Source organism: Emys orbicularis, chromosome 8, assembly GCF_028017835.1.
Source record: "Emys orbicularis isolate rEmyOrb1 chromosome 8, rEmyOrb1.hap1, whole genome shotgun sequence".
Lineage (NCBI taxonomy): Eukaryota > Metazoa > Chordata > Testudines > Emydidae > Emys > Emys orbicularis.
Genome location: NC_088690.1, coordinates 61231850 through 61256638, shown reverse-complemented (window position 1 = coordinate 61256638; position 24789 = coordinate 61231850). Strand labels below are relative to the sequence as shown.

Below are 24789 nucleotides of genomic sequence, written 5' to 3'. Positions count from 1 at the left end.
AAACCCAGGGACACACTAATCAGACAGTGCACCTGGCTGTCAAGGACAATCATCCATCTCTGTAACATTACTATTGTAGTATCTCACTCCTCAGATCAGCGACTGGAACAATGGACTGATATTATTGGATTGGTGCTGTATCATGGACACTTCAAAGGACTTGCAACAAGCACAACATGCTGCATATGGCACGTAGTTGCAGAAGTCAGCAGCTACTTCTCCTGGAAGCATAATACTGCAGGGGGGAAGTATATTCCACACTACAAAACTTAATCTGTAGGATGAGTGTAGTGTTAAGTGTTACTAAAAGATCAGTTAATGTACCAAAAGAATGATAAAACTCACAAGAGTTCTTTCTATTCTAACTGTATGTAAAATGCAAATGTGATATTAAGCTTTATGCTTCAAGCTGATCCTATCAAATCATTAAGGAGGACTAATGCGGGGGGCAAATTATAACACATCTGCCTTCTGCAGGATTCTTCCGCCCTCCTCTGAAGCATCTAGCCCTACCCACTGCAGGAGACAGGTTACTGCAGTCGACGGATGTTGAGTATGATCCAATATGGCAATTCCTAGTAAAACTTTGCAAAAAACAGATATTTGAAGACAAAGGAAGGGGGGGGGGGGTGCCCTGGTTTCAAGAGTGACAAGTAAATTCTCCCCTCAAAAAGGAGTTTGTTAACAAAATCACATCCTCTACAATTTTTAAAACTTTACTAAATAGAAAGTTGACAGTCAATATTTTATCAATAAGTACAGTATACTATAAACAATATACAAGTGCTTTAAGTTACAAGTGATGTGGTAGCACAAATATTTTTCACTCTGGCCACGTAGCCTTAGCCCTCTGACTAGTAGGTCTCAAAATTAAATCTTAAATCCTGTTTTTACCCATTAATTCAGTCACAATCAACATGGGTTAAGCAGGAAAACAAAATGACGAAGAAACAACATTAAGTTCCAAGCGTCAATGCAAATCAATCTCTAACCACACTATAATGAAAGTATTTACAGGATGATCAACGGACATTTTGCTTAACAAAATCTTACCAGGATGATCAACGGACATTTTGCTTAACATAAAATCTTACCAGAAACTGTGTCCACATTTCGTCATGTATGCTTCTTCAATCATATCAAAACAGATGGGGCTACAAGTAAAAATAAATAAAAATAAAATGGTGCCCTTTTAAGTGTAAGAAAAGCAAACAAGAAAAAAAAACAATTGTAGTTAAAAAGTTCAATGCAGCCATCCAATCATTAAGAGGGAATATTTTCTGTTTGTAAAAGGGATTAAAAAAAGACAGCAACAGCACCTTGGCAATTTAAAGATCAAATGGACACTCAACAGTTATTCTGTGAACACTGAAAGATGTTGTGAAATCTACGATTTACTACAATTAGAAACCAGGACAATGTCTGATCACAGAGCTTTCAGCAGTTACAAACAACCTCAAACACAATTACAGAACCTTTATAACAAGCCATTTTAAAAAAAAGAAAGCATTGCTTGTCAGGAGGTTCTAAGTCTAAAACAAGAGTTTCAAAGTCAAAAACCTGCTTCTTTTTACACTGCTCAGTTACTGCACAAGACTGTCATGAGGATGAGTCCAAAATTGTAGGACAGGAGAACAGGGATGACAAAACAAAAAAAAGGGAAGCTCTAGTTTCGCTAAAACTCTAAACTGACAGCAGGACATGTCAAAAAGAATGTGATATTATCAGAGGGGTAAGAATTAGACTTTGGAATAATCAGCACAGAGATGGGACTGCAAGCATGAGACAGGGACAAAAAGGAATAAAAGCAGAAAGAAACTGCTGATGGAACCTTGCATGGCACAGCAGAGAGTAGGAAGAGGTGAAATAACCACTGAAGACTATGAAGGAGCAGTCCAAGAAGCAAAAAAAAAAAAAAAAAAAAAAAGACCAGTCAAGCATGGAGCTGTGAAAGCCCAAAGGGAAAAGAAATTACGGAAAGTGGAATAGTTGAGGGTGTTAAAAGCACTGGACAGGTCAAAGAGAATGGGGATGGAATTAAGGCTTTTGGATTTACCCAGAAAGAGGTCATTAGTGTTTTAGCTAGTGCAGTCTCAGCAGAGCAGAAAGGATTAAAACAGACTGTAAAGGATTAAGAACATAAGAACGGCCATACTGGGTCAGACCAAAGGTCCATCCAGCCCAGTATCCTGTCTTCCGACAGTGGCCAATGCGAGGTGCCCCAGGAGGAATGAACAGAACAGGCAATCATCAAGTGATCCATCCCCCATCACCCATTCCCAGCTTCTGGCAAACAGAGGCTAGGGACGCCATCCCTGCCCACCCTGGCTAATAACCAATCATGGACCTATCCTCCATGAATTTATCTAGTTCTTTTTTGAACCCTCTTATAGTCTTGGCCTTCACAACATCCTCTGGCAAGGAGCTCCACAGGTTGACTGTGCGTTGTGTAAAAAGATACTTCCTTTTGTTTGTTTTAAACCTGCTGCCTATTAATTTCATTTGGTGACCCCCACTTCTTGTGTTATGAAAAGGAGTAAATAACATTTGCTTATTTACTTTCTCCACACCAGTCATGATTTTATAGACCTCTATCATATCCCCCTTAGTCCTCTCTTTTCCAATCTGAAAAGTCCCAATTTTATTAATCTCTCCTCATACAGCAGCTGTTCCAGACCCCTAATCATTTTTGTTGCCCTTTTCTGAAACTTTTCCAAGTCCAATATATCTTTTTTGAGATGGGGCGACCACATCTGCATGCAGTATTCAAGATGTGGGTGTACCATGGATTTATATAGAGGCTATTACTTTTTGAGTCTTTGGCTAGCTTCAAATTCTTTTTTGGCCTTCCTAATTATATTTTTACACTTAATTTGCCAGAGTTTATGCTCCTTTCTATTTTCTTCACTAGAATTTAACTTCCACTTTTTAAGGGATACCTTTTTGCCTCACTGCTTCTTTTACTTTGTTGCTTAGCCACAGTGGCTCTTTTTTGGTTCTCTTATTATGTTTTTTAATTTGGGGTATACATTTAAGTTGAGCCTCTAAGTTGAGTGTCTTTAAAAAAGTTTCCATGCAGTTTACAAGGATTTTACTTTTGGCACTGTACCTTTTAATTTCTGTTTAAGTGACCTCCTCATTTTTGTGTAGTTCCCCTTTCTGGAATTAAACGCTACAGTGTTGGGCCGCTGTGGGGTTTTCCCTGCCACAGGGATGTTAAATTTAATTATATTATGGTCACTATTACCAAGCGGTCCAGTTATATTCATCTCATGGACCAGATCCCGTGCTCCACTTAGGACTAAATCAAGAATTGCCTCTCCTTATGGGTACCAGGACTAGCTGCTCCAAGAAGCAGTAATTTAGGGTGTCAAGAAACTTTATCTCTGCATCCCTTTCTGAACTGACATGTACCAGGTCAACATGGGGATAGTTGAAATCCCCCATTATTATTATTATTGAGTTTTTTATTTTAGCAGCCTCTCTAATCTCCCTGAGTATTTCACAGTCACTATCACCATCCTGTTCAGGTGGTCTGTAATGTATCCCTACTGCTATATTCTTATTATTCAAGCATGAAATTACTATCCATAGAGATTCTATGGTACAGTTTGCTTCATTTAAGATTTTCACTTCATTTCTTGTTATGCTCTTTTTCCACATACAGTGCCACTCCCCCGCCAGCACGACCTGTTCTGTCCTTCTGATATATTTTGTACCCTGGTATTACTGTGTCCCATTAATTATCCTCATTCCTATTATAGCCTATTATACCAATATCCTCATTTAATACGAGACACTCTAGTTCACCCATCTTATTATTTAGACTTCTAGCATTGGTATATAAGCATTTTAAAACTTGTTACTTTTTAGCTGCCTGCCATTACATGATGTAATTGAACGGGACTTTTCTTCATTTGACTGAATTTTATCTTCCATCATCTCCTCCTTATTAGGACATAGGGGAGGATATATAAATGGAGATTCCCTAAGGGAGGATCTATAAATCACCATCAAAAAGTTGATGGTGAGAAAGTGAAGATTGTGAGAATCAATGGCACTCTCCATGAGCATGAAGAGAAGGAGGAAGATGGAGCAATAGTTGGGGAGACAAGAGGAAGTGAGGGAAGTCTTGGGCTTCTAGAGTACGAGGAGAGGCAGTGGTATGTTTGAAAGCAGTTTGAAAGGGGCCAGATGAGAGTGGAATTAAGAAGAAGAAAGTAATCCCCATCTCAGATTATCACCCAACAGAAAAGACAAGCAATAGAATATACAAATTTTAAGATTCTGAATGGTTGTCTAGCAAGATGCAGCATGTAGGAAGACTACAACAATTTTGTATCTAATGCATGTGTCAACGAATATCAAATTTCAAGGTTAACAGTTAAATGAATACACTTTAAGGAACCTTTACAAATAAGTATCACTCGATAGGATGCAAAATATGCTAGTCTCCAGCCAGTAAGTCTCTAACAAGGGTGTGCTCCCTTCACAAGCATCCTCCCATAGTTTGCCAACAAAGCAAAATCTTTGCATGTCAAAGATACCTATCCTGTTGCAGAAAAATGTATTTGAGGGGGGAGAAAAACCCAGTCTCAGACAGAAACAAGTAGGGTTTGACAGAACAGATGCTTTCTTCACCCCACTCTCTCCAATTCAGCATGGTGTAAGTGGGTAATAATTTCCCACAAGTTGATCCCCACTTTCCACCATCCACTCAAGAGGAGAAGTGGGGTCTTCTCCCAGCCTTATCTCATCCATCCTGAAGCAGGAAGGAGGACAGTGCCTCCCAGTCCATCTCAAATTTCTTAAACCCACTGAAAATGGAAATGGAAGTAACAGCCTCCTCTGGGTCAATTATCCTCCCCAGATTGGACAAGTATTGCCCTGAAAACTAGATGGAATCTAAATATATAAACTACACTGGTTCTCAGTATTCTGCAACTGAATCATGCATTCAGAACAATTTAGTTTGAGGCCCATAACACTACACTTAAAAAACCTCAACAGCTTGGACCAAAACTACAGACTATCTAGCCCCTTCCTTAGCATGAGAACCACAAAAGAAATGAGAAAGTAGCATGGAGTGTCCTTAATATGAAGTGGCAGGTTCATTTTGGGTTGCATATTGTTTTTGTTCATTTTGATTAGCATCCAACTTCAGAGTTGAAACCAATGTCTCGCAGCTAATAATCGTTTAATGTCAAGGCATTATTCATCTTAGAAGAATTATAAAAGTAAAGTTAGCCAACAAGAATATATTAATAGTAGGAGAGGGAGAGATTATTAAAGACTAAAAATAATTAAAAATAATAATCAAGGTTTTGCAATGATTTGGAGGTTCCCAGACTGGTTGCTCCCCATGTTTGTTTAAATAAAAAAAATAATAATAATAAAAACCTTCACTCATTCACTTTCTTCTTGATACCATGTTCCTTAGCATGGAAGTAGAGAGTGTCCGTGGAATGTAATGTCCAAACAAGAGATTCTAAATACATGCATTTATAAAACCATTTCTACCATGAGAACAACAGAGTCACCTCCAGTATGCCCCTAATGTGCAGAGTTTGGAAAGTGCAGTGTCCAAGGTCTGTAACATGATACAGAGTTGAGCTAACTCACAGTTTCCCTTAACAGCACAATCTTGGATTGCTAGCATGTACTCCAAATTATTCTTCTTCATACCAGTCTGATTGGATACATGGCAGAGCCAAAATAGTTGAGGAAAAGACCAGTCAGATCCTGCAAAACACACACATGATGTGACAGATCATTCTTAACGGAGGCTGACATTTCTATTATTGAAAGACTGCTCCCCAGCAGAGCTCACTGTTTTATAAGCAGAAACTAGATTAGCACCTTTTAATACTTATCACAGTCACCATTGGCTTCCTGAAATGTAAGTGGCTATGCAAAAATATGTCTTAAACTAAGCTTAAAAATAGAACAGCAAAGTCCTAAATAGTATCTGTTTACCTAGCTGACCTTACAAATAAAGGCTAAAACTTCCTAATTCAATGACTTCAATGGGACCACCAGTATCACAAAGGCAAGAAACCAAAAGGCTCAGGAAACCACATGGATGTAGTATAAAATGATTCCCTGCCTAAGACCATATAGAATCATGCAAAGCCTTGCTTTGAAGTTCTGGACAACTCAATGTTGGGAGCAGATCTCAACTGGACGACAAATGAAGGTTTTCATTTGTCATAGTACAGTACTTATTGAAACCTGGTTTCCCGTGTGCTTCAACAGTAGAAGGTTCATATCACAATAAATATATTGTTTCTTTCAGCTAGTGCACAGAACATTACAAATGTATTCTAAGACACACACCTTTTAAATACCTAACTCAGATGGAAGATATGTCCCTAAATTCCTTATACTGCTTTGAAAATTTCTTCTTCTAGACTGTTATACTGTACCCATCACCGTGGTATCCAACCCTTTATAAATCTTAAGTGTTCTATGCAAGTGGTGTACACACACACACACACACACACACACACACACAGTTTTTCTGTCTCTTCCTATATAGCAACAGGTAGAATCCACTGCAGTTTCTCTAACTTGTCCTTCTATTCTTCTCTCTCATTTAATAGCAGAGCACAGCTTTTTATTTTTTTTAAACATATATATACACATACACACATATATATATACACACACACACACATACACATATATATACATACATACACACAATTTTTTTTATTTTTTTTAATATAGACAGATAGACAGACATGAATGACTGTCTCTATGAGGCAACTAAGTCAAACAGAGGAGTCTTGCATTTTGTCCAGAACATGGTCATATTCTTATCCTCAGAGATTCTGGCAAGAAGTTCCACAGACTGAATCGTGCTGGCTTCTGAACAGGCTCGTCTCCTACTTATACTAGTCTTACCCCAACTGTTGAGAGTTTCTTGTCGCCCAAGTGGATCGCCAACTCAAGAAGTCAGAGGTGCAGAAGGGAAGATGGTATATGAGATAAAGATTCTCAGTAAGCTGGGATCAGGCAATGATCAAGACCAGGCCTTAGAACTTGATCCAGTCTTTGATGGGCAGACAGTGCAGTAATAGATGATGCAGTTCTATTGATCTTTGTGTCAGCAAATGGGCTGTTTAGTTTTACACCAGCTGTATAGTGTTTGTGGATGCATTCCCCAAATTCAATTTGTAATGTGCTGTATTACTATGGACAGGTCTATGTCTGACATTAGGATTAACAGGTTTCTGAACACTCCTGTAATTAGATGTTTGGCTGCGTGTGTTCCCTCTGTGTGCTGCCCCAGCCCTGCACAGACAGCTGGCACAGCAGACCTTGAGCCCAATGAGCACAAGCTCTGTTAAGGGATGAAGGTACGCAGCCAGGTTTACTGTTGACAAAGCACAGTACTAGTATCCCGCAGACTCTACTGGGCCACTAATACATGTATGCCCGTAACAATGGATCAGCTTCGTGAACGGCTTATATTTTCTTATCATTAGGAGGTTTATCATCCTGTAATCCTGACTTTTCAAATGAAAGGAAGACAATAAGCAAAGCAATGAGCTTCCAAAATTCAAGTCCGCAAACAAAACTCAGTGCATAAGCAATGCCCAAGTCTTGCTGTTTGTTCTCAGAGCTCAGAAACAAGTACTACTATGAAACATTACAGTCACTGAAGAAGCAACATGCTCTGCTCCCAAGCAGCAGCAGCACGACACCATTCTGGAAAGAGTTCTGTCCAGCATCCTGTTCAGAGTTAATGTGGGGCCTAGAAAGGAGTACTAAAGAGTAAAGTGTGTCACAAGGTCAGGGGAGGAGATCCTCCATGATCAGAGACTTCCTCTTCCCATCAACTTCCCCATAGACAAAGGGAGAAAAAAAGCCTGATAGAACTGTTATCCTGTATTTAAACACTCTTTCTTCTCTGTGTTAATACAGGATGTAAACTCCTGATAGTACTGTGCTAGAGAAAACTATTCACTAACACAAAAAGCTCATCCTGTATACAGTTTTCTCCACTTTGTATCCCCAGATATTGGCTGAAATGTACTACAACTTGTACACAAGAGATACTCCAACAATGTAATGTTTGCTAAATATTTCACAATCCAAACCAGCAACCTAGGCCAAACTTTGCATTGCAGCTTAGCAATCACACTGCTGAGTAAGCATTTTTAAAGTACTGCACAGAGGTTATGGGCATAAACACCACTAATATTAAGCATGATTTCTGCATGCACCTTTGCAAATCCCATTCACTCAAACCCATTTGTCTATTTCTCAGCTTCAGCCTGGTATCAACAGAAGCCACCATAGATCTTGCAGGTGTACCTTTTGTTACAACTCATGGTTCACATGCAGAGGGATCACCAACTGTTCCCTGTAGCATACTGTCTTTTGGAAAGTGTCTCTGAGTTTTTTCTTTATGGGAAATTTTTGCTTCTCAGATTGGCCATAATCAAAGCTTATTTATTTAAATTGAAGTGTACGGCTCTGAAATCACACACATTTGACTTTTCATACATTATACACAACTCCAAAGAGAGTCATCCAGTTTAGATTCTTACCTCTGTGTCACACAGATATAGCATTATCTCAATGTTGTTACTGTAATTAATTGACAGGGCAGCTATGTTTTGAGGATGACATTATTTCATAAATGTTAAAAAGCCTAGGGAAATACCTACTGCCCACAGAAGTCCATGACAACAAGCCAAGTTCAACAAGCCAATAAGCCACATGTTATTGTTGTATCCTTTGACCTCTCTTCCCTCTAACCTTCTTTCTCCCTGCTACATTTAGTGCTGTGCCATGCCTAAATTGATCATAAGTACTCTAGATAGGGGGACATGTCCCCCAACCATCAACTTCTCAACAGTGTCATCTCCCAACCATCTCCCCTCACTAACATCCACCCCAACAGTGCTATCTTCCAACCAAACCATCCCTCTTCTCACAAAAAGTTGTCAACACACCAGTTGAAACCACCCACCAACCTTCTCAATCCAAAGCCCCAATCCAACCACATCTCCTTAATCTTGGTGTTGTTGAGTGTATGGAGGGGAGTGGGAGTTAATAGATGTGGGTTCTACTCCATCTCCTTCTGCCACTGACACTTACTGAGCAAGTCACTCAACCTCTGTGGCCCCTTCTCTCAAATTATAATTACCCCACTCGACAGCTTCAGTTCTCCATCTGTACAATAGCAATAATACTTCCTTTGTACCACCCTTTGCTTGTCTTGTCTATTTAGTTAGCAAGACAATCGCCGCTCTGAGGAGCTTACAATGTGTATCTCCAGCATCCAGCACAATGGGGCCCCCTAAGCCTGATCGGAGCCTGTGTATGCTACTATAGCACAAATAGTAATAGATATCTTCCACCAAATCCTAAACCCAAATACCAACAGCCATACAGAGCAGTCTTGTAAACAGCCACCCCCAACAAAAATCATTAACAGTCCACCAGCCTGACTTCACTGAAGAGCCTAAACCTTCAACATACATCATAAATACATCACCATCACATTTACCACCCTAAAAATGGTGCACTACCACCCGCCCATATTGTCTGGTTATATTTCATTGCATTCATCCATCTGTTAATTAAAACTTTGCCTCTTGTAGCTGATTGAGACCAGCTGGAAGGTTTGAGACCTATTAATGATAGGAATTGTTAATGCTTTCTTTTTTAAAGGCAGATTGCCATCAGTGACAGCAAGGCACTGCCTCAAGAAACCATTTTATTGTTAATGCCTAACCTGTTACTACAAATTAACCTAATTTTTTTGGAGAACTACAGGTACATCTTTATCATCACTGTTCACATTTCCTACTGATCTGGTTTTAGGCACTGGTCTGATACATGTGCAATTGTTACTGACCTTCCAAGAAACAGACAAGTCCATGCTGATTTTGTTAGTTCTATCAGCATATTTCAATACCAGTGATCAAGAGATTGTTGACTCCTCTTCAGAATCTCATAGGAGTGGACAGGAAAACTCTTCAGTGGGTTCTTTCCTGTCCAAGAGATAGAGCCCTGCAAATCCATGCATATCCGTTTTATACCTGCAGGTGTGGATATCCACGGACCATTTTTACAGATCGCGGATACAAATTTTGTACCAGCACAGGGCTCTACCAAGAGGTGCTAAAGGATGACAAAGAGTGATTACTCTTTCTCCTTAAAATCCATCTCATATGTGCAGTTATAAATGGCTCAACACAGGTAAGAAGAAAGCAATGCCAAATATGTAAGGGGAAGAATTTAGGCACTGGACAAGAGCTGTGAGCGCATTCTCTCTTGGAGATACATGACTGACCTTTGCTGATACGTTTTACATTTTGTAGTGAAAAGGGCTCTATTACTCTTTCTGGATGCTTAGGTAGCAGTCATGGCATTTAGTTTTTCCAGCTAAAGTTTGTTGCAAACCATTCTTTCCTGATGCACCACAGTGATCTCTGCCATTGTAACTTAACAGTTCGCTATTGCAACATGCTGTACTTAAGCACCTTGAAACTTCAGCTAGGCAAAATGCTTGTCTCAAGTACTGAGAGACACTATTGCCACATACAACCAGTTCTCTGTGCTCTATACTGGTTACCAGTTTGTTAACCAGAAGACTGGACTGCACCTGTAAGTAATCTACAAACACACTAAGACCCATTCTTTCAGGGCTTATCTCTACAGCAAAAATGCATTGTATTAGAAAACATTAACTCACCCGATGTACAACACTAGCACTGATGAGGATAATCATGTTTAAAGTCAAGTTATGGTTAAACACAGCCAGCTAACCATTTTAAAACACAACTATTCTTATAAAGCATTCAGTGTAAACATACTGCACACACTAACACACTGTTTTTTCCCATAGTAGGCGAGTTCTCTCCCCTAGTACCCTATAACTTGAACTATGGTCAGCTGGGCACTTACTGTGACCCGCCCAAGGCTGAATTTTTGAGTGCTAAGCACATTCCCAAAGGGAAACTTGTATCTCTGAAACCTGCTCCTGGCCACCACCTGCTAGGGCACAAGTGTACCGAGCATCAGGTGAAAACGCCATGATTTGTTCGGTCAGGATTCATTAATTTGTGGTCTCAGTGAGATCTGCAGAGGCGGCATCTCGGAGAAGAGAAGAGATTTTCTTCTGTAGGGGGATGCGGGTGGAAAGTCCTACCGAGTCTTGTTAGGTATACAAAGGGCAAGCAAGTGGCAGGAACGCCGCCCCGCCCCCCCCGTGCTCCAACCAAACCCCAGCTGCCCAGAAAACCCATCAACGCCCCTCAGCTTCCCCCAACGCCCGCACCATCACCAGCCCCTCCCCCCAGGACAGCCTAGGTGGCAGCGGGGAGGTGCGTGCTCCTGCCCCCCGGCCCGGCCGCACTCACCACACGAAGTCGTTGCTCTTGTCCTCGTACGAGTTGAGGAGCCCGTTGCAGAGCGGGGTCAGCAGCGGCCTCTTCCTGCTCCCGCCGCCGCCGCCGCCAGACGAGGAGCCGCCGCCGCTCCCGCCGGGCCTAGCCGCCCCCGCCAGCCGGGAAAGCCCAGAGGCCGCAGCCCCGGAGCCCGAGACGGCGGCCGCCACCAGCACAGGCCGCGCGGGGCCCCCCAGGCCCGCGGACGAGGAGCAGGAGCCCGGCGCCGACGACGATGAAGCCGAAGTGACGGCGGAGGCCGCGGCACCCTGCCCGGCCGGGGGCTGCTGCTGCTGCGGCGGCTGCCGGCTGCCTGACATGCCGAGGCCGGGCGGGGGAAGCCTTAGCGCATCCTGCGCGCCGCCGCCACCACCACCAAGGCGAAACAATAAAGTTTTGTTCAAAGCAAGCACCGCCCACCCGCCGGAGCCGCGGCCGCGCGCGCAACTTTATCGGCACTCCCCCAGCGGCGGCAACACAGGCCTACGGCGGAGCCGGCCTTGTTCAATCTTTATTGACAGGCCCACTGCGGGAGACAGCAGGCCGGGCGGGGCTGACGGGGACGCTCCGCGGCCACTGCGCACGCGCGGTCTGCGGTGGAAAATGGGGTTCCGGCGACGGGGGGGGGGGGAGAAGAGTGGCGCGTGCGCAGCTCGCCGAGGGAGGGTGAAGGGAGGAGCAGCCGAGGGGGGCAGTTGCCTCCGAGGGGAGGAGGAGCCGACGGGGTTGGCTGAGGGGCTCTTTACCCTAGAGCTGGGCCAGCAGCTGGGGAAGGCGAAGGTTCTGTCAGGCAGGGCCGGATCTAGGTTTTTGCCCCCCCCCCAGCAAAAAAACAAAACAAACCTCAGAGAGCGCAACTGCCGAAGCAAAAAAAAAACCTCCCAGAATGCTGCCCCTGGAATTGTGCCGCCCCAAGCATGTGCTTGGTTTGCTGGTGCCTAGAGCCGGTCCTGCTGACAGGCCCATGCCACCTGGCCAAGGAGGAACTTCCCCAGGGCAAGGCCAAGTGCGGGCAGTGGGGCCCTCACCAACCTCGGCAGTGAGTGGGGCGAGTCCTCTGGGACCCCAACCAGCATGGCTCCCCAGCTCCATCGTCCATGTCCACCGTCTTCCTGACATGGTCATGATGCAGGGCTAAATTGGAGTGGAGGTGTGACCCCCTACACCTGGTTTCAGCGCCACTTCTTTAGATTTGGCCCAGCCACCCATCCTGATGGAGTGGTGGCCAGGCTGATGGAGAGGAGCTGGGTCAAAGTTGAGTGAGGACATTGTAACCTGACACAACAGATCACAACACCACTCAAATTTGTGGCAACTATGAAAATTATAGTGTATGTTAACACAGTTTCCTCAACAATCACAGCCCACTATTTTCTTACAGCCTCGTCCACGTGATGATGGGACAAATGACAACCCTAGGACACCTGGGGTCTGTACCCATTTTGCTGTGCGACCTTGAGCAAATGACTTAGAGCCTGATTTTCAGAGATGCTGAGCACTCATTGATTGATTTCAGCTGGAGTAATGGATGCTCAAATCAGGCCATTAACCAATCCACGCTCAGCTTCCCCATCAGTAAAATGGGGTGATGGCCTTCATTGCCTCTCAGGGTTGTGAGGACTTAGTAGTTGACATTTGTAAAGCACTTTGCAATTTATCAGTGAAAGGTGCTGTGGAAAGAGAAAGCGCTGTTATTTACTTATTTTTACTATAGAAGAAACAGCTTCTGTTTTTATAATCATCCCTGAAATCTATTAAATTTCTGCCTAGTCCAATATACTTTAATTAGGATAAAGGCACACAAAAAAGGGATCCGCCCATCCTGGCTGTTTGAATGGGGACTCCACTCATCCTTTCTTAAAGCTCTGCAATGGTAACAGTTTCTGTAATCTGTTCCTCCTCCCTTATCACTGCCTTGCCTCCCTCCCTCCCCCTCCTCCCAGCTCTTCCCTCTCTCCTCTGCTGCTATGTCCATCCTGGTCTCTCTCCCTCCATGCTTTCCCATAGTTTTTGCCCCACCTGTTCCCCCACTTCTCCATCTCTGTCCCCTTATTCCTTGCCCTCTTTAGTCTCCTTGTATTCTACAATCCCATTAATCGCCATTGTTTTCTTTCCTGCACCCCACATTCCCAGATATCTTCCCTCAGTATTCCTCTTGCCCCACTTCCACATTCTCATGTTTATCCTCCCACCAGTACCACCACCCAGATCTTGTTCAGCTCAACACACCTGTGGAAATCTAGCACAGGGTGTCTCAGATTGGACACCCAAAATTGAAGCACACCAAATTAGTGAAAATGTGACCTGGAGACAGTTCTAGCTTGTGAAGAGAAACTGACCAGGGTTATTCAGTTTCACTGTACATCTAGTGCTTTACATATGGAGCTGGCTGCAAGGAGAAACTGACTAGAATTAGTCTGTTTCACTTTGTTTCTATTTTGCAGCCATCTTCATGTGAAAATAAATTGATACTAAGAAAAAACACCATTTTCCTTCTGCAAGCACTGTACTTTGGGAGTCCAACAAAAACGGGGGGAAGGGGGGACACCAAACGAGAGTAAAGTAGGAAAAGCACAAAATAAAAGCAAAAGAAGAGCAAATGAGGAAAGAAATTCAGAAGACAACACAGCCACGGTAAAAAGGTGTTTTTATGTGAAGGGGGGGGGGGGGGAGAGAGAAAAAAAAAGAAAGATATACGCTAACAGTACCATTTACTTTTCACATCTACTTCTGCTCCTCCAAAACTGAAGATCAAGACAACAGAACCAAAATTTACAGGCTGAGAGCAACTAGTGGAATGTCTATAACCTACCTTGCTCCCAAAGTTCCTATGAATAACTTTTAGATATTTGCGCTGATCCCAAAAAAATTGCAGAGATTAAAAACAAAATAGTATCTTTGAAGAATGTTATTGCAGTGAAATAAACCAATCAAAGCCAATGCATGTGTGGAAGTCCACCCATTACTGTACATGATAACTAGCCTTTGCAGCATAGGCACATAAACACCATGGTCGTGAGTAAGGATTGAACCCAGCACTGTCAGCATCAAAAAACAAGTCTCTGCCACTTGAGTTTAAGATTTTCTCTACCTATGCAGTGTACTTTTAGCCATGTTTGTCCCAGGATATGAGACAAGATAGATGAGGTAATAACTTTTATTGGACCAACTTCTGTTGGTGAGAGAGACAAACTTTCAAGCCACACAAAGCCCAGACCTGAAGAAGAGCTCTGTGCGGCTTGAAAGCTTGTCTCTATCACCGACAGAAGTTGGTCCAATAAAAGACATTACCTCACCCACCTTGTCTCTCTAATCTTCTCTACCCGTGAGATAGGAATGGATTGTACGGTCACTGTGACCAGCCTCCAGAGGGTGCTATGATCAAACTCATTAGGCCAGTGTACTGCACATGCATTTATGGTAATTGTATACACAAATCAGACAAATTACCCTCCAAACTCTGCATTGGCATGTGTAATCATTTGCATTGTATATGTTGAGGGTACACCTTTGCAGGAACACACACATGGATTTCTACCTCTTGCAAATTTGTCCTTTAGAGTCTCCTGTCTGCCACACTCACAATATTCTTTATTCCAGTCCCCACAGTATTATAGTGTCAGGACTACTTGTGTAGTTATTGTCCTGTTCAGAAGATGATGTATTAAGAATACATTCCAAAACAAAAAGAGATACTCTCCATCATAGTCAAATATTACTGGGCCATCAATATTAGAAGGAAGGAAGTGAGAGTGTATTTGCAGCTGAATGAACCTTAATAGAAGTATATGTTTCTGCACTTTTGCACACATCAATCCTCCTTACTATAAATTGTGTTTGTGACTTTTATGACTGTCTCCGTTTACCTACACCGTTTTCCACCAGAGCTGTAATGATCACATCTAGCCCAACCATGAAGCAACTGGGAACAACATGCATCTCATCAGTCCTTCCCCACAAGGGAGATTGGCACTTTTTCTAAATAAAAGGACGTGTCGGCTAGTTATTTGCAACTGAGGACTGGCAGTCAAGTGTCTTAGGCTCCGTTCATGACTGCCACTGACTCACTCTGTAAACTTGAACAAGGCACTTAACCTCACAGTTCCTCAAGTTCCCTACCTGTATAATAGTACCTAGTAAGGGCTATAATAACACTTACCTCATCAGAGTGTTGTAAGGCTTAACGAATGAACATTAGGAAAGCTCTTGCGTATCTTTCTATGAAAAGTGCTATAGAAGTGCAAAGCATTATTATTATTTATTTGTATTACAAACATGTAACATCTTCCATCAGAGGACCTAAGAGAACTTTATAAATAATACTTGATTAGGACTCTCAATTATCCAGGTGATATTAGAAATGATATTTTACAGATAGGGAAACTGAGGCATAGATAGATTAATAGCCTGATTTTAAAGTCAGTGGGTGTTCAGAGTACTCAATGCTTCGGAAAATCAGGCCCAAATCACAAAGGAGGTCAGTGGAAGAGCCAACCAGGACTTCTGACTCTCGGGTGTATGTTCAACCACTAAATATGCCCCTTCCTGAATTTACAAAAGGGAATTGGGAGAAACTTGACTGAGTCCTTCTGAGCTTTACATTCTACAAGAAATTAGACTCAAAGATCAAAGACTCTGAGACTTCCAAGAACTTTATCCATCCATTTAACACATAGGTTGCTCAGGATGTAAGAAAAGGAGTCAGAGCAGAAGTGAAAGAGAAAGATAAACACAGCAGAAGTTCTAGGAACTTTTATTTGTTATTCTTTGTTTGGTGGATTTTAGTCTAGGTGCAAGTGAGGCTTAGAATGTGGAGTCATATGGTGATGTCTATTACAGTGAAGAGTGTACAAGGGTTTCCATCTAAAGGGTCTTTTCCAGTTCTTTATAACTAAGTCCAACTTCTACCTTTTGGGCTGAAATTTTGGAAAGTCTGAGCAAAAATGGTTCAGAATGACAAGAGTGAGGAAAATAGTTTCTCTCTCTCTCTCTCTCTCTCTCTCTCTATATATATATATACACACTGCTACCTCGATATAACGTGACCCGATATAACACAAATTCGGATATAACGCGGTAAAGCAGTGCTCCAGGGGGGCGGGGCTGCGCACTCCAGTGGATCAAAGCAAGTTCAATATAACGCAGTTTCACCTATAACGCAGTAAGATTTTTTGGCTCCCGAGGACAGCATTATATCGAGGTAGAGGTGTGTATATATATATATAGTGGTGATCTTTTTTTAATAGCTCTAGTTCCTGAATGGTAGGTAGTAGAAAGTTGAGGTGTTGAAGAAATGTGGTCCCTTGATCACAGATATGCCTTTCAGTGATCTGGTGACATTTTGTTTTGATTTGACCGAGTTATGAGATTTTGAAATACAGTACTTTATGCACATGCACTGATTTTGATGGGGATAACGGTGGCTTTGTTTTTACTAATTATCTCACAATGTTCCATTGGCACTGCAGATCTGTGCCTATATCAGAGGGCTGAAAGAGATCTGTGCATATATGTGTGAAAGAAAGATGAGTGGAGGTTAAGTTATAATGTGTGGGTATGTGTGGCTTGAGGCAGGACTACAAAAGAGCCTTGTCTCATTTATGATCTATTAATGTATGAATTCTCAATTGGTGCCCAATACTCTGGAGCCCTGTTTACAGGGGAAAATATACATGATCGTGTAATTAAAGATGATATCATAATGATGCATGAGGAGAGAGTTAAGTTTGCACGAGCAACCTTTTGAGTGCTTTGCTTTGCACTCTTACTGTCCTTTTAGAAGTGTAATAGGGTGATTCACTCCTTAAGGGCTGGACAGATGGGTCTAGCCAACCCCGATTACTAAAGAAGCACACCTAGGTTGGATCAGGGGCTTCCTTATAAAGAGCAGGAGGAAGCTACTGAGTATGGCTGACAGGAGAAGGAAGCTGTGGCCGCAGGTGCAACTGGTGGCTTTGAGTAGAGCAGACTGGTACTGAGGAAGCTGTATGTGGTGGACAAATCAGGGCTGGGTATGAACTTTTGTGTTACACTGGTCTACAATTTTTGAGAAGTCGTCTGCTTCAGAGATAAAATGTGCTATTTATTATGTATTTTGATGTGCTGAATTCAAATATGATAATTAAAACAACTGATTGGATATTGTTTCTAAGATATTTAAGTTTTTACATTTTATGTCTATGTATATTGTGTAGATAGTAGAGTTTTAATCATAAATTGTAAACTTAGGTCTTTTCATGTGTTTATGGTTGCTTTACATGATAATATTTCACCTGTCCTGTTTATGTAACACTTTAAAAATCAGCAAAAGGGTTATATAAATAAAATTTATTATGAAACAAAAGGCAAAAAACTATTATGTACGTAGTTTAGTCCTATTCAGTATCTACTCGGCGCTTCTTGACTTGTCTCTTGTATTCATTAAATGGAGCATCTCTTGTCACTGTCCAGCAATAGTCTGCAAGCATTGATGGGCTCCATTTGCCCTGATAGCGTTTCTCCATTGTTGCAATGTCCTGGTGAAATCGCTCGCCGTGCTCGTCGCTCACTGCTCCGCAGTTCAGTGGAAAAAAATCTAGATGAGAATGCAAAAAATGTATCTTTAGTGACATGTTGCAACCAAGGCTTTTGTATGCCTTGAGGAGGTTTTCCACCAACAACCTGTAGTTGTCTGCCTCGTTGTTTCCGAGAAAATTTATTGCCACTAACTGGAAGGCTTTCCATGCTGTCTTTTCCTTGCCACGCAGTGCATGGTCAAATGCATCATCTCGAAGAAGTTCACGAATCTGAGGCCCAACAAAGACACCTTCCTTTATCTTAGCTTCACTTAACCTTGGAAATTTTCCACGGAGGTACTTGAAAGCTGCTTGTGTTTTGTCAATGGCCTTGACAAAGTTCTTCATCAGACCCAGCTTGATGTGTAAGGGTGGTAACAAAATCTTCCTTGATTCAACAAGTGGTGGATGCTGAACACTTTTCCTCCCAGGCTCCAATGACTGTCGGAGTGGCCAATCTTTCTTGATGTAGTGGGAATCTCTTGCACGACTATCCCATTTGCAGAGAAAACAGCAGTACTTTGTGTATCCAGTCTGCAGACCAAGCAAGAGAGCAACAACCTTCAAATCGCCACAAAGCTGCCACTGATGTTGGTCATAGTTTATGCACCTCAAAAGTTGTTTCATGTTGTCATAGGTTTCCTTCATATGGACTGCATGACCAACTGGAATTGATGGCAAAACATTGCCATTATGCAGTAAAACAGCTTTAAGACTCATCTTCGATGAATCAATGAACAGTCTCCACTCATCTGGATCGTGAACGATGTTGAGGGCTGCCATCACACCATCGATGTTGTTGCAGGCTACAAGATCACCTTCCATGAAGAAGAATGGGACAAGATCCTTTTGATGGTCACGGAACATGGAAACCCTAACATCACCTGCCAGGAGATTCCACTGCTGTAGTCTGGAGCCCAACAGCTCTGCCTTACTCTTGGGTAGTTGCAAATCCCTGACAAGGTCATTCAGTTCACCTTGTGTTATGAGGTGTGGTTCAGAGGAGGAGGATGGGAGAAAATGTGGGTCCTGTGACATTGATGGTTCAGGACCAGAAGTTTCATCCTCTTCCTCGTCTGACTCAAGTGAGAATGATTCTGGTGCATCAGGAACCGGCAGTCCTTCTCCGTGGGGTACTGGGCGTATAGCTGATGGAATGTTTGGATAATGCACAGTCCACTTTTTCTTCTTTGACACACCTTTCCCAACTGGAGGCACCATGCAGAAGTAACAATTGCTGGTATGATCTGTTGGCTCTCTCCAAATCATTGGCACTGCAAAAGGCATAGATTTCCTTTTCCTGTTCAACCACTGGCGAAGATTTGTTGCACAAGTGTTGCAGCATGTGTGTGGGGCCACCTCTTGTCCTGATCTCCAATTTTGCAGCCAAAATAAAGGTGATAGGCTTTCTTAACCATAGTGGTTATACTGCGCTTTTGTGATGCAAAAGTCACTTCACCACAAACATAGAAGAAGTTATCTGCACTGTTCACACAAGTACGAGGCATCTCTGCTCACTTTGGCTAAGCAGAAATGTGTCCCTTTGCAAAATCAAACACTGACAAATAAGAGAGCACGACACTGTATGATTTCTAGAGCTGATATAGGGCAATTTGTTCAGCAGAGTGATGTAAGCTTCGTTATGATTGCATCATCCATGACTTCTAGGAATAGCACGATGCAATTCATATCATGTATGATGCAATACCAGCTTCAGATTGCATCATTCATTGTTTTGCCTAAAAAGCAAGTACTGTCCAAACCCAGTCATAGATTTATTCATAGATCCAGTCAAAGATGTATTTTAGTCATTTCTGGTTTAAATTGAGATCCCTTCCCTTTATAACTCACTTATCCTCCACCATTCCCAAGTCAAGGGTCGTATATACTGACCCAATAGCATATCTTGAAAACTAGAGCCAATCAACAATTTTAAGCATCATTTTCGTTCTCAGTGACCCAGAATTAGTAAAGTTTGACTACATTTATTTCAGAAGCATTTTGGCTGTAGAGCAGTGTTATCAGTATTGCCAACTTCAAGAGATCAAAAATCATTAGATCGGCCCAAAATATCATGACAATTTAAGAAAAGATTGTATGGTGGGAGGTTTTTTTTGTCAGTCTCTTGACTTTTGAACTCCCGCTGCTCATCCCCAGGGTGTGTGCATGTGACAATTAGTGTTGCCCCCTCTTCCACATGTACTGGATAAGGTGATTTTAGCCCCTGCTGCAGGAGCTCTCATCCCCACATCTTCCCGTCTCCTGCCCAGCAATTAATCCTGTCCCCCAGCCCCACATCAGTTCTGTCCCCACCCAAACCCCTCTATTCTGCACCCCTCAGTTCAGTCCCTTCTCTATGTCACACACTGGTAAAATCACATGACTTGAAGTGTTGCCAACTCTCATGGTTTTATTGTGGGTCCTGCAATATTTGGTGTTTTTCTTAAAGTTCCAGCTGCTGGAGTCAGGTGACTACACAAGAAACTCAGCTTTCAGATTTTAAAACTAGTACGTTTCTAGCCTTTACGATTGTGGAGAAAAGCTTAAAAGTGTGACTTCTAACACCTCAAAAAACAGAAGGTAAATACACTCCTCTCCCATTTCTCTTAAGGCCACTGGGACCTGAAAATTTTGAGCTTCCACAGAAGACAATTTCCAATAGGAATATCAGGGTGACTTATGGATTTGTTTGCTCCCCACTTTAGCCCCTCCCCACTCAGTTCTGCAAGAGACAGGCAGAGAACAGAACAGTGTACTGTTTTGCCAAAGCCAAGACATGAGACGTCACTGAAAGATTGGATAGCATTCTGAAGCTGATGGGCACGGATCTAGTGATAATGGTTCATCTCAGCACTATTGACACTGTGTCACGGGCTATCTCACAGATAACAGATGACTTCAGGGACCTCAGAAGTGTGCTGAAGAAGTAGAATGTCCAAGTGATCTTCTCCAAAATCCTTTCTGTCCCATAACTGAAGAAAGACAGAAAGCAGAAGATTCTGGAAGTGAACCGCTGGTTAAATAAGTGATGTAGTGTGGAAAGTTTTGGGTTTGTGGAATATTGGTCCACCTTCTATGAGGAGAGGGGGCTATATAGTTTGGGTGCCTCCACCTCAGTAGATGGGGAACCAATATCCTTGGGGACAGGCTGGCTAGAGTAGTCAGGAAGTCATTAAACTAATAACAAAAGGGGACGGTAAAAAGAGAGACTGCATGAGCATTTATTTAGCATAAAATTGAAATGTTGAGAACAAAATTAATTAAAGAATCAAAGGATCTGAAGAGAAAAAAATTATTTAATTGCCCATTCGTCAATGCTAGGAGCCTGGATAGCAAACAAGAGGAACTGCTCATTTATTAGCATATATTCGATCAATTTGGTATTCCTGAAACCTGGTGAGATGATTTGCATGACTGGAATGTTAAAATCAATGGTTATAATAACCTATTTAGGAAGGATTAATTGGGCAAAAAGGGAGGGCAGGTGGCAGTCTATGTAAAAAATGACATCAGTTCCTGAGCCACTGACAGCTCCGAAGAAAATTATTTTGAATGCTTATCGCAGTATCTACACTGATACGTTGTCGATCTAACTTTGCCACAAAAAGCTCAATGCCTCTTGTCGAGGTGGTTTTATTTTGTTGGCAAAGCAGGAGAGTTTTGCCAGTGGGAGGAGCTTTGTAGTGTGTACACCTCCACTGTTTTATCGACGAAACCTGACTTTTGTCAACAAAACTTCGTAGTATAGACAAGGCCTATGGCTGAATGTCTTAACAGATAAACTTCAAGTCTTCAAATCTGTAACTTGAAGTCTTTAAACTGTGATTTGAGGACTTCAGTAACGCAGCCAAAGTTTATGGGTCTATTTCAGGAATTGGTGGGTGAAGTTCTGAGGCCTGTGATGTGCAGGAGGTCAGACTAGATGATCATGATGTCCCTTCTGATCTTACAGTCTATGAGTCTATAGAACACAAGATGGAGTATTAGTTGATGTCTACTACAGACCACCAAATCACTCTAGGGAACAGGCTGATCAGCTCCTGATCTATAATGTGTATGGGGAAAATGGAGGACTTCAGTTTGAGTGACAAATCTGAAAGTTTCACACTGCCAGTACTAATACATCCTTGGAATTTCTAAATATTATAAGTGACCAGTTCCTAACTCAAAACAGTGTTGCATCAAACATAGGGGAATTCTATATTAGACCTTGCTTTGACAGATAAAAAGGAACGGATCACAGAACTAAAAATTAATGATAGCTTAGGTACAAGTGATCATGACTTGATCATATTTATGATGTGAAATCAGAATAAAGTCCAGACCAATTATGTATTAACTTGGTGCTTCCAAAGGACCAGTTTCACAAAGCTGAAAACAATCATGACACAAATCAGCTGAGAGGAAGAATTTAATCAGAAAAATGTGACTGATAATTGGTTATTGTTTAAGAACATTTTATTAGATGCCCCAAATGCCACAATTATGTATTATTGTGGGCCAGGGATTGTATTTAATTCCCTGTGGGAAGGTGACCACAGCCCTCCAGGAATTAAGAAAAACAGGGGGTGGTTAAGCAAATTCACTCAGGCTGTACACCTCCAGAGAGGTACCACCCCCTGGAGAACTCACATATACTGGCTCAAACTGGATTCTCCAGGGACCAACAGACAAAGAAAGGACCTTTGGATAAACCGCCCGAGTTTAAACTGACTCAGGGCCTTCATTCTTATCCAGCAAACGGACAGGACCTTTTGTCCAAAGGGTTAGAAGGATAGCAGCCTCCTGAGGCCCCGTAAGACTGATGCGTGATTTCCGATAAGCTTTTAGCATGAGACGTAGGAACTCTTGTTGAGTTTTATTTATATGTTTTCTCTGTAATGCTTCTGCCTTAAGGATGACTGTGCTTGCTTAGAAAGAGCTGTGTGGTAACTTATAACGGGGGGCAATGACACTGTTTGTGGCTTCTGAGGAGAAAGCAAAGCGCAGATGTTGGCCTACCTAGACAGTCTGGGAATAACACAGTGTAGGCAGGTAACTGGGCAGCCTGGAAAAACCATGCTCAGGAGGGGGAGAGAGGCATGTCTCTGCACAAGAGAAGTGATATCTGAGGAGCTGGGAGCCTAGAGTGGGCACCCTTGGTGGACTGCGGAGAGGAAATAGAGGTGCAGTTGCCCTGAACTGTACGACCTTCAATCCCAACATGTTACACAACTACTTCAGCATTAGCAGTATTGCCCTGAGCCCCATCTCCCCCTCCCCCCCACAAACTATCTAATCGCTGTCTAAGGGCCTGATCGCGTGAGCTATTATGAGCCCCCAGCTTCCAGTGCCAGGAGGTGCTCAGCACCTCACAGGATCGGGCCCTCCCAGCAAGAATTTACTCCTTGGTGAAAGTGGTATCAGGCAGCGAACCCTGCCTCACTTGGAGCCAAGAGGGAATGTGGAGCTCCCCCTGGGTAGGTTGATTTCTCTTACTCTCTCCCTTTTCCTTCATTCCCCTCACCCTGGGCAAACTCCAGCTTTGGTAATTATGTTGTGTTTACCTAAAATCCAGTATTTTAGTCAGATGCAGTAAGGCGGATCCTGATCTTAATTATACTGGTGTAAATCAAGAATAACTCCACCCAAGTAATTTACAGTGTTGCTGTAGCTGTGTTGGTCCTGGGATATCAGGGAGACAAGGTGGGTGAGGTCATATCTTTTACTGAGCCAACTTCTCTTGATGAAAGAGGCATGCTGTCGAGACACACAGAGCGTGGTGAAAGAGCCATGCTGTCGAGACACACACAGCTTGGTGAAAGAGCCATGCTGTCGAGACACACACAGCTTGGTGAAAGAGCCATGCTGTTGAGACACACAGAGCTTGGTGAAAGAGGCATGCTTTCGAGACACACAGAGCTCTTCGGTCCTGTGTAACTCGAAAGCTTGTCTCTTTCACCAACGGAAGTTGGTCCACCTAAGGCAACAGTTGACTCCAGATTCACTCTAGGTTAACTAGTTCTAGAATCTGCTCCTGTATTTTTCGCTTCCTGACTTAAATAGCATAATAAGTAGAGCTGGGTGGGGAAACAATTTTTTCTGTCCCATTAAAATTTTCAAGATTTCAAAAAGAAATTTCTCCTCCCAACTAGGGGTGAAAAATCAAAATCTTGAAAATTTTGGAAACCAAAAATAAAGGGAAAATTTCAGTTCAGGTCAGTTGAAACATTTTTATTTGATAATTTCAAAAGATTTCATTTTTATTTTGACCATTTTAAGGTTTGTCTGTTTTTGTTTTTTTACCAAATTAGCTTAAATTTTGAAACAAAAAGTCATTTTGAACCAGAAAACTGGACTTTTTCTTTTAAAAAATGTCAAAACTCAACATTTTAACAATGTTGAAACATTTTTCAAACAAATGCTTGAGTAAAAAAAACCCCTGACCTTTTTCGGCAAAAAGTTTTAGTTTTTATGAATTGCCATTTGCTGACACACACCCCAAAAATGTTTAGTCAAAATATTCCCAACCAGCTCTACTCCATTGTGTTTGGGGGCAATGCTGCATACTATAACCGAGATGTCTCCAATTAAGTGATTGGTGAAATTATTTCTCTGTGGTTTATCTAGTTGGTAAAGTTTGCAGAGCTCTTTGGGATCTGTAGATGAAAGGTGCTCTGTGTTACTATGTCAGTTGTTGTGTGCCTACTTTTTACATGTTTGCCCATCTTTCTGTTTATTCTCCCACAATGTGTCCTATCACCACCTCCCTCTACTGGATAGAATGTCAGCCTTGCTGAAGTACACTGGCGCAACCCTTCTGCACAAGATACCGATTTGACATCTCT

At 42.3% G+C, this 24789-nt stretch overlaps 1 protein-coding gene across 2 annotated transcripts in view; it reads right to left on the bottom strand.

Moving 5' to 3' along the window:
* COP1 (COP1 E3 ubiquitin ligase) overlaps positions 1-1840 on the bottom strand; it is a 196561-nt gene extending 194721 nt beyond the window's left edge. Inside the window, exon 1 of one of the 2 annotated variants that reach the window (XM_065409149.1) lies at positions 1095-1840. In XM_065409149.1, the coding sequence (XP_065265221.1) occupies positions 1095-1138 (44 nt within the window). In that variant the 5' untranslated portion in view covers positions 1139-1840. The remainder of the gene's footprint in view (positions 1-1094) is intronic. The other variant, XM_065409150.1, reaches the window with a different exon arrangement.
* Between the last annotated feature and the right edge of the window lie 22949 nt (positions 1841-24789).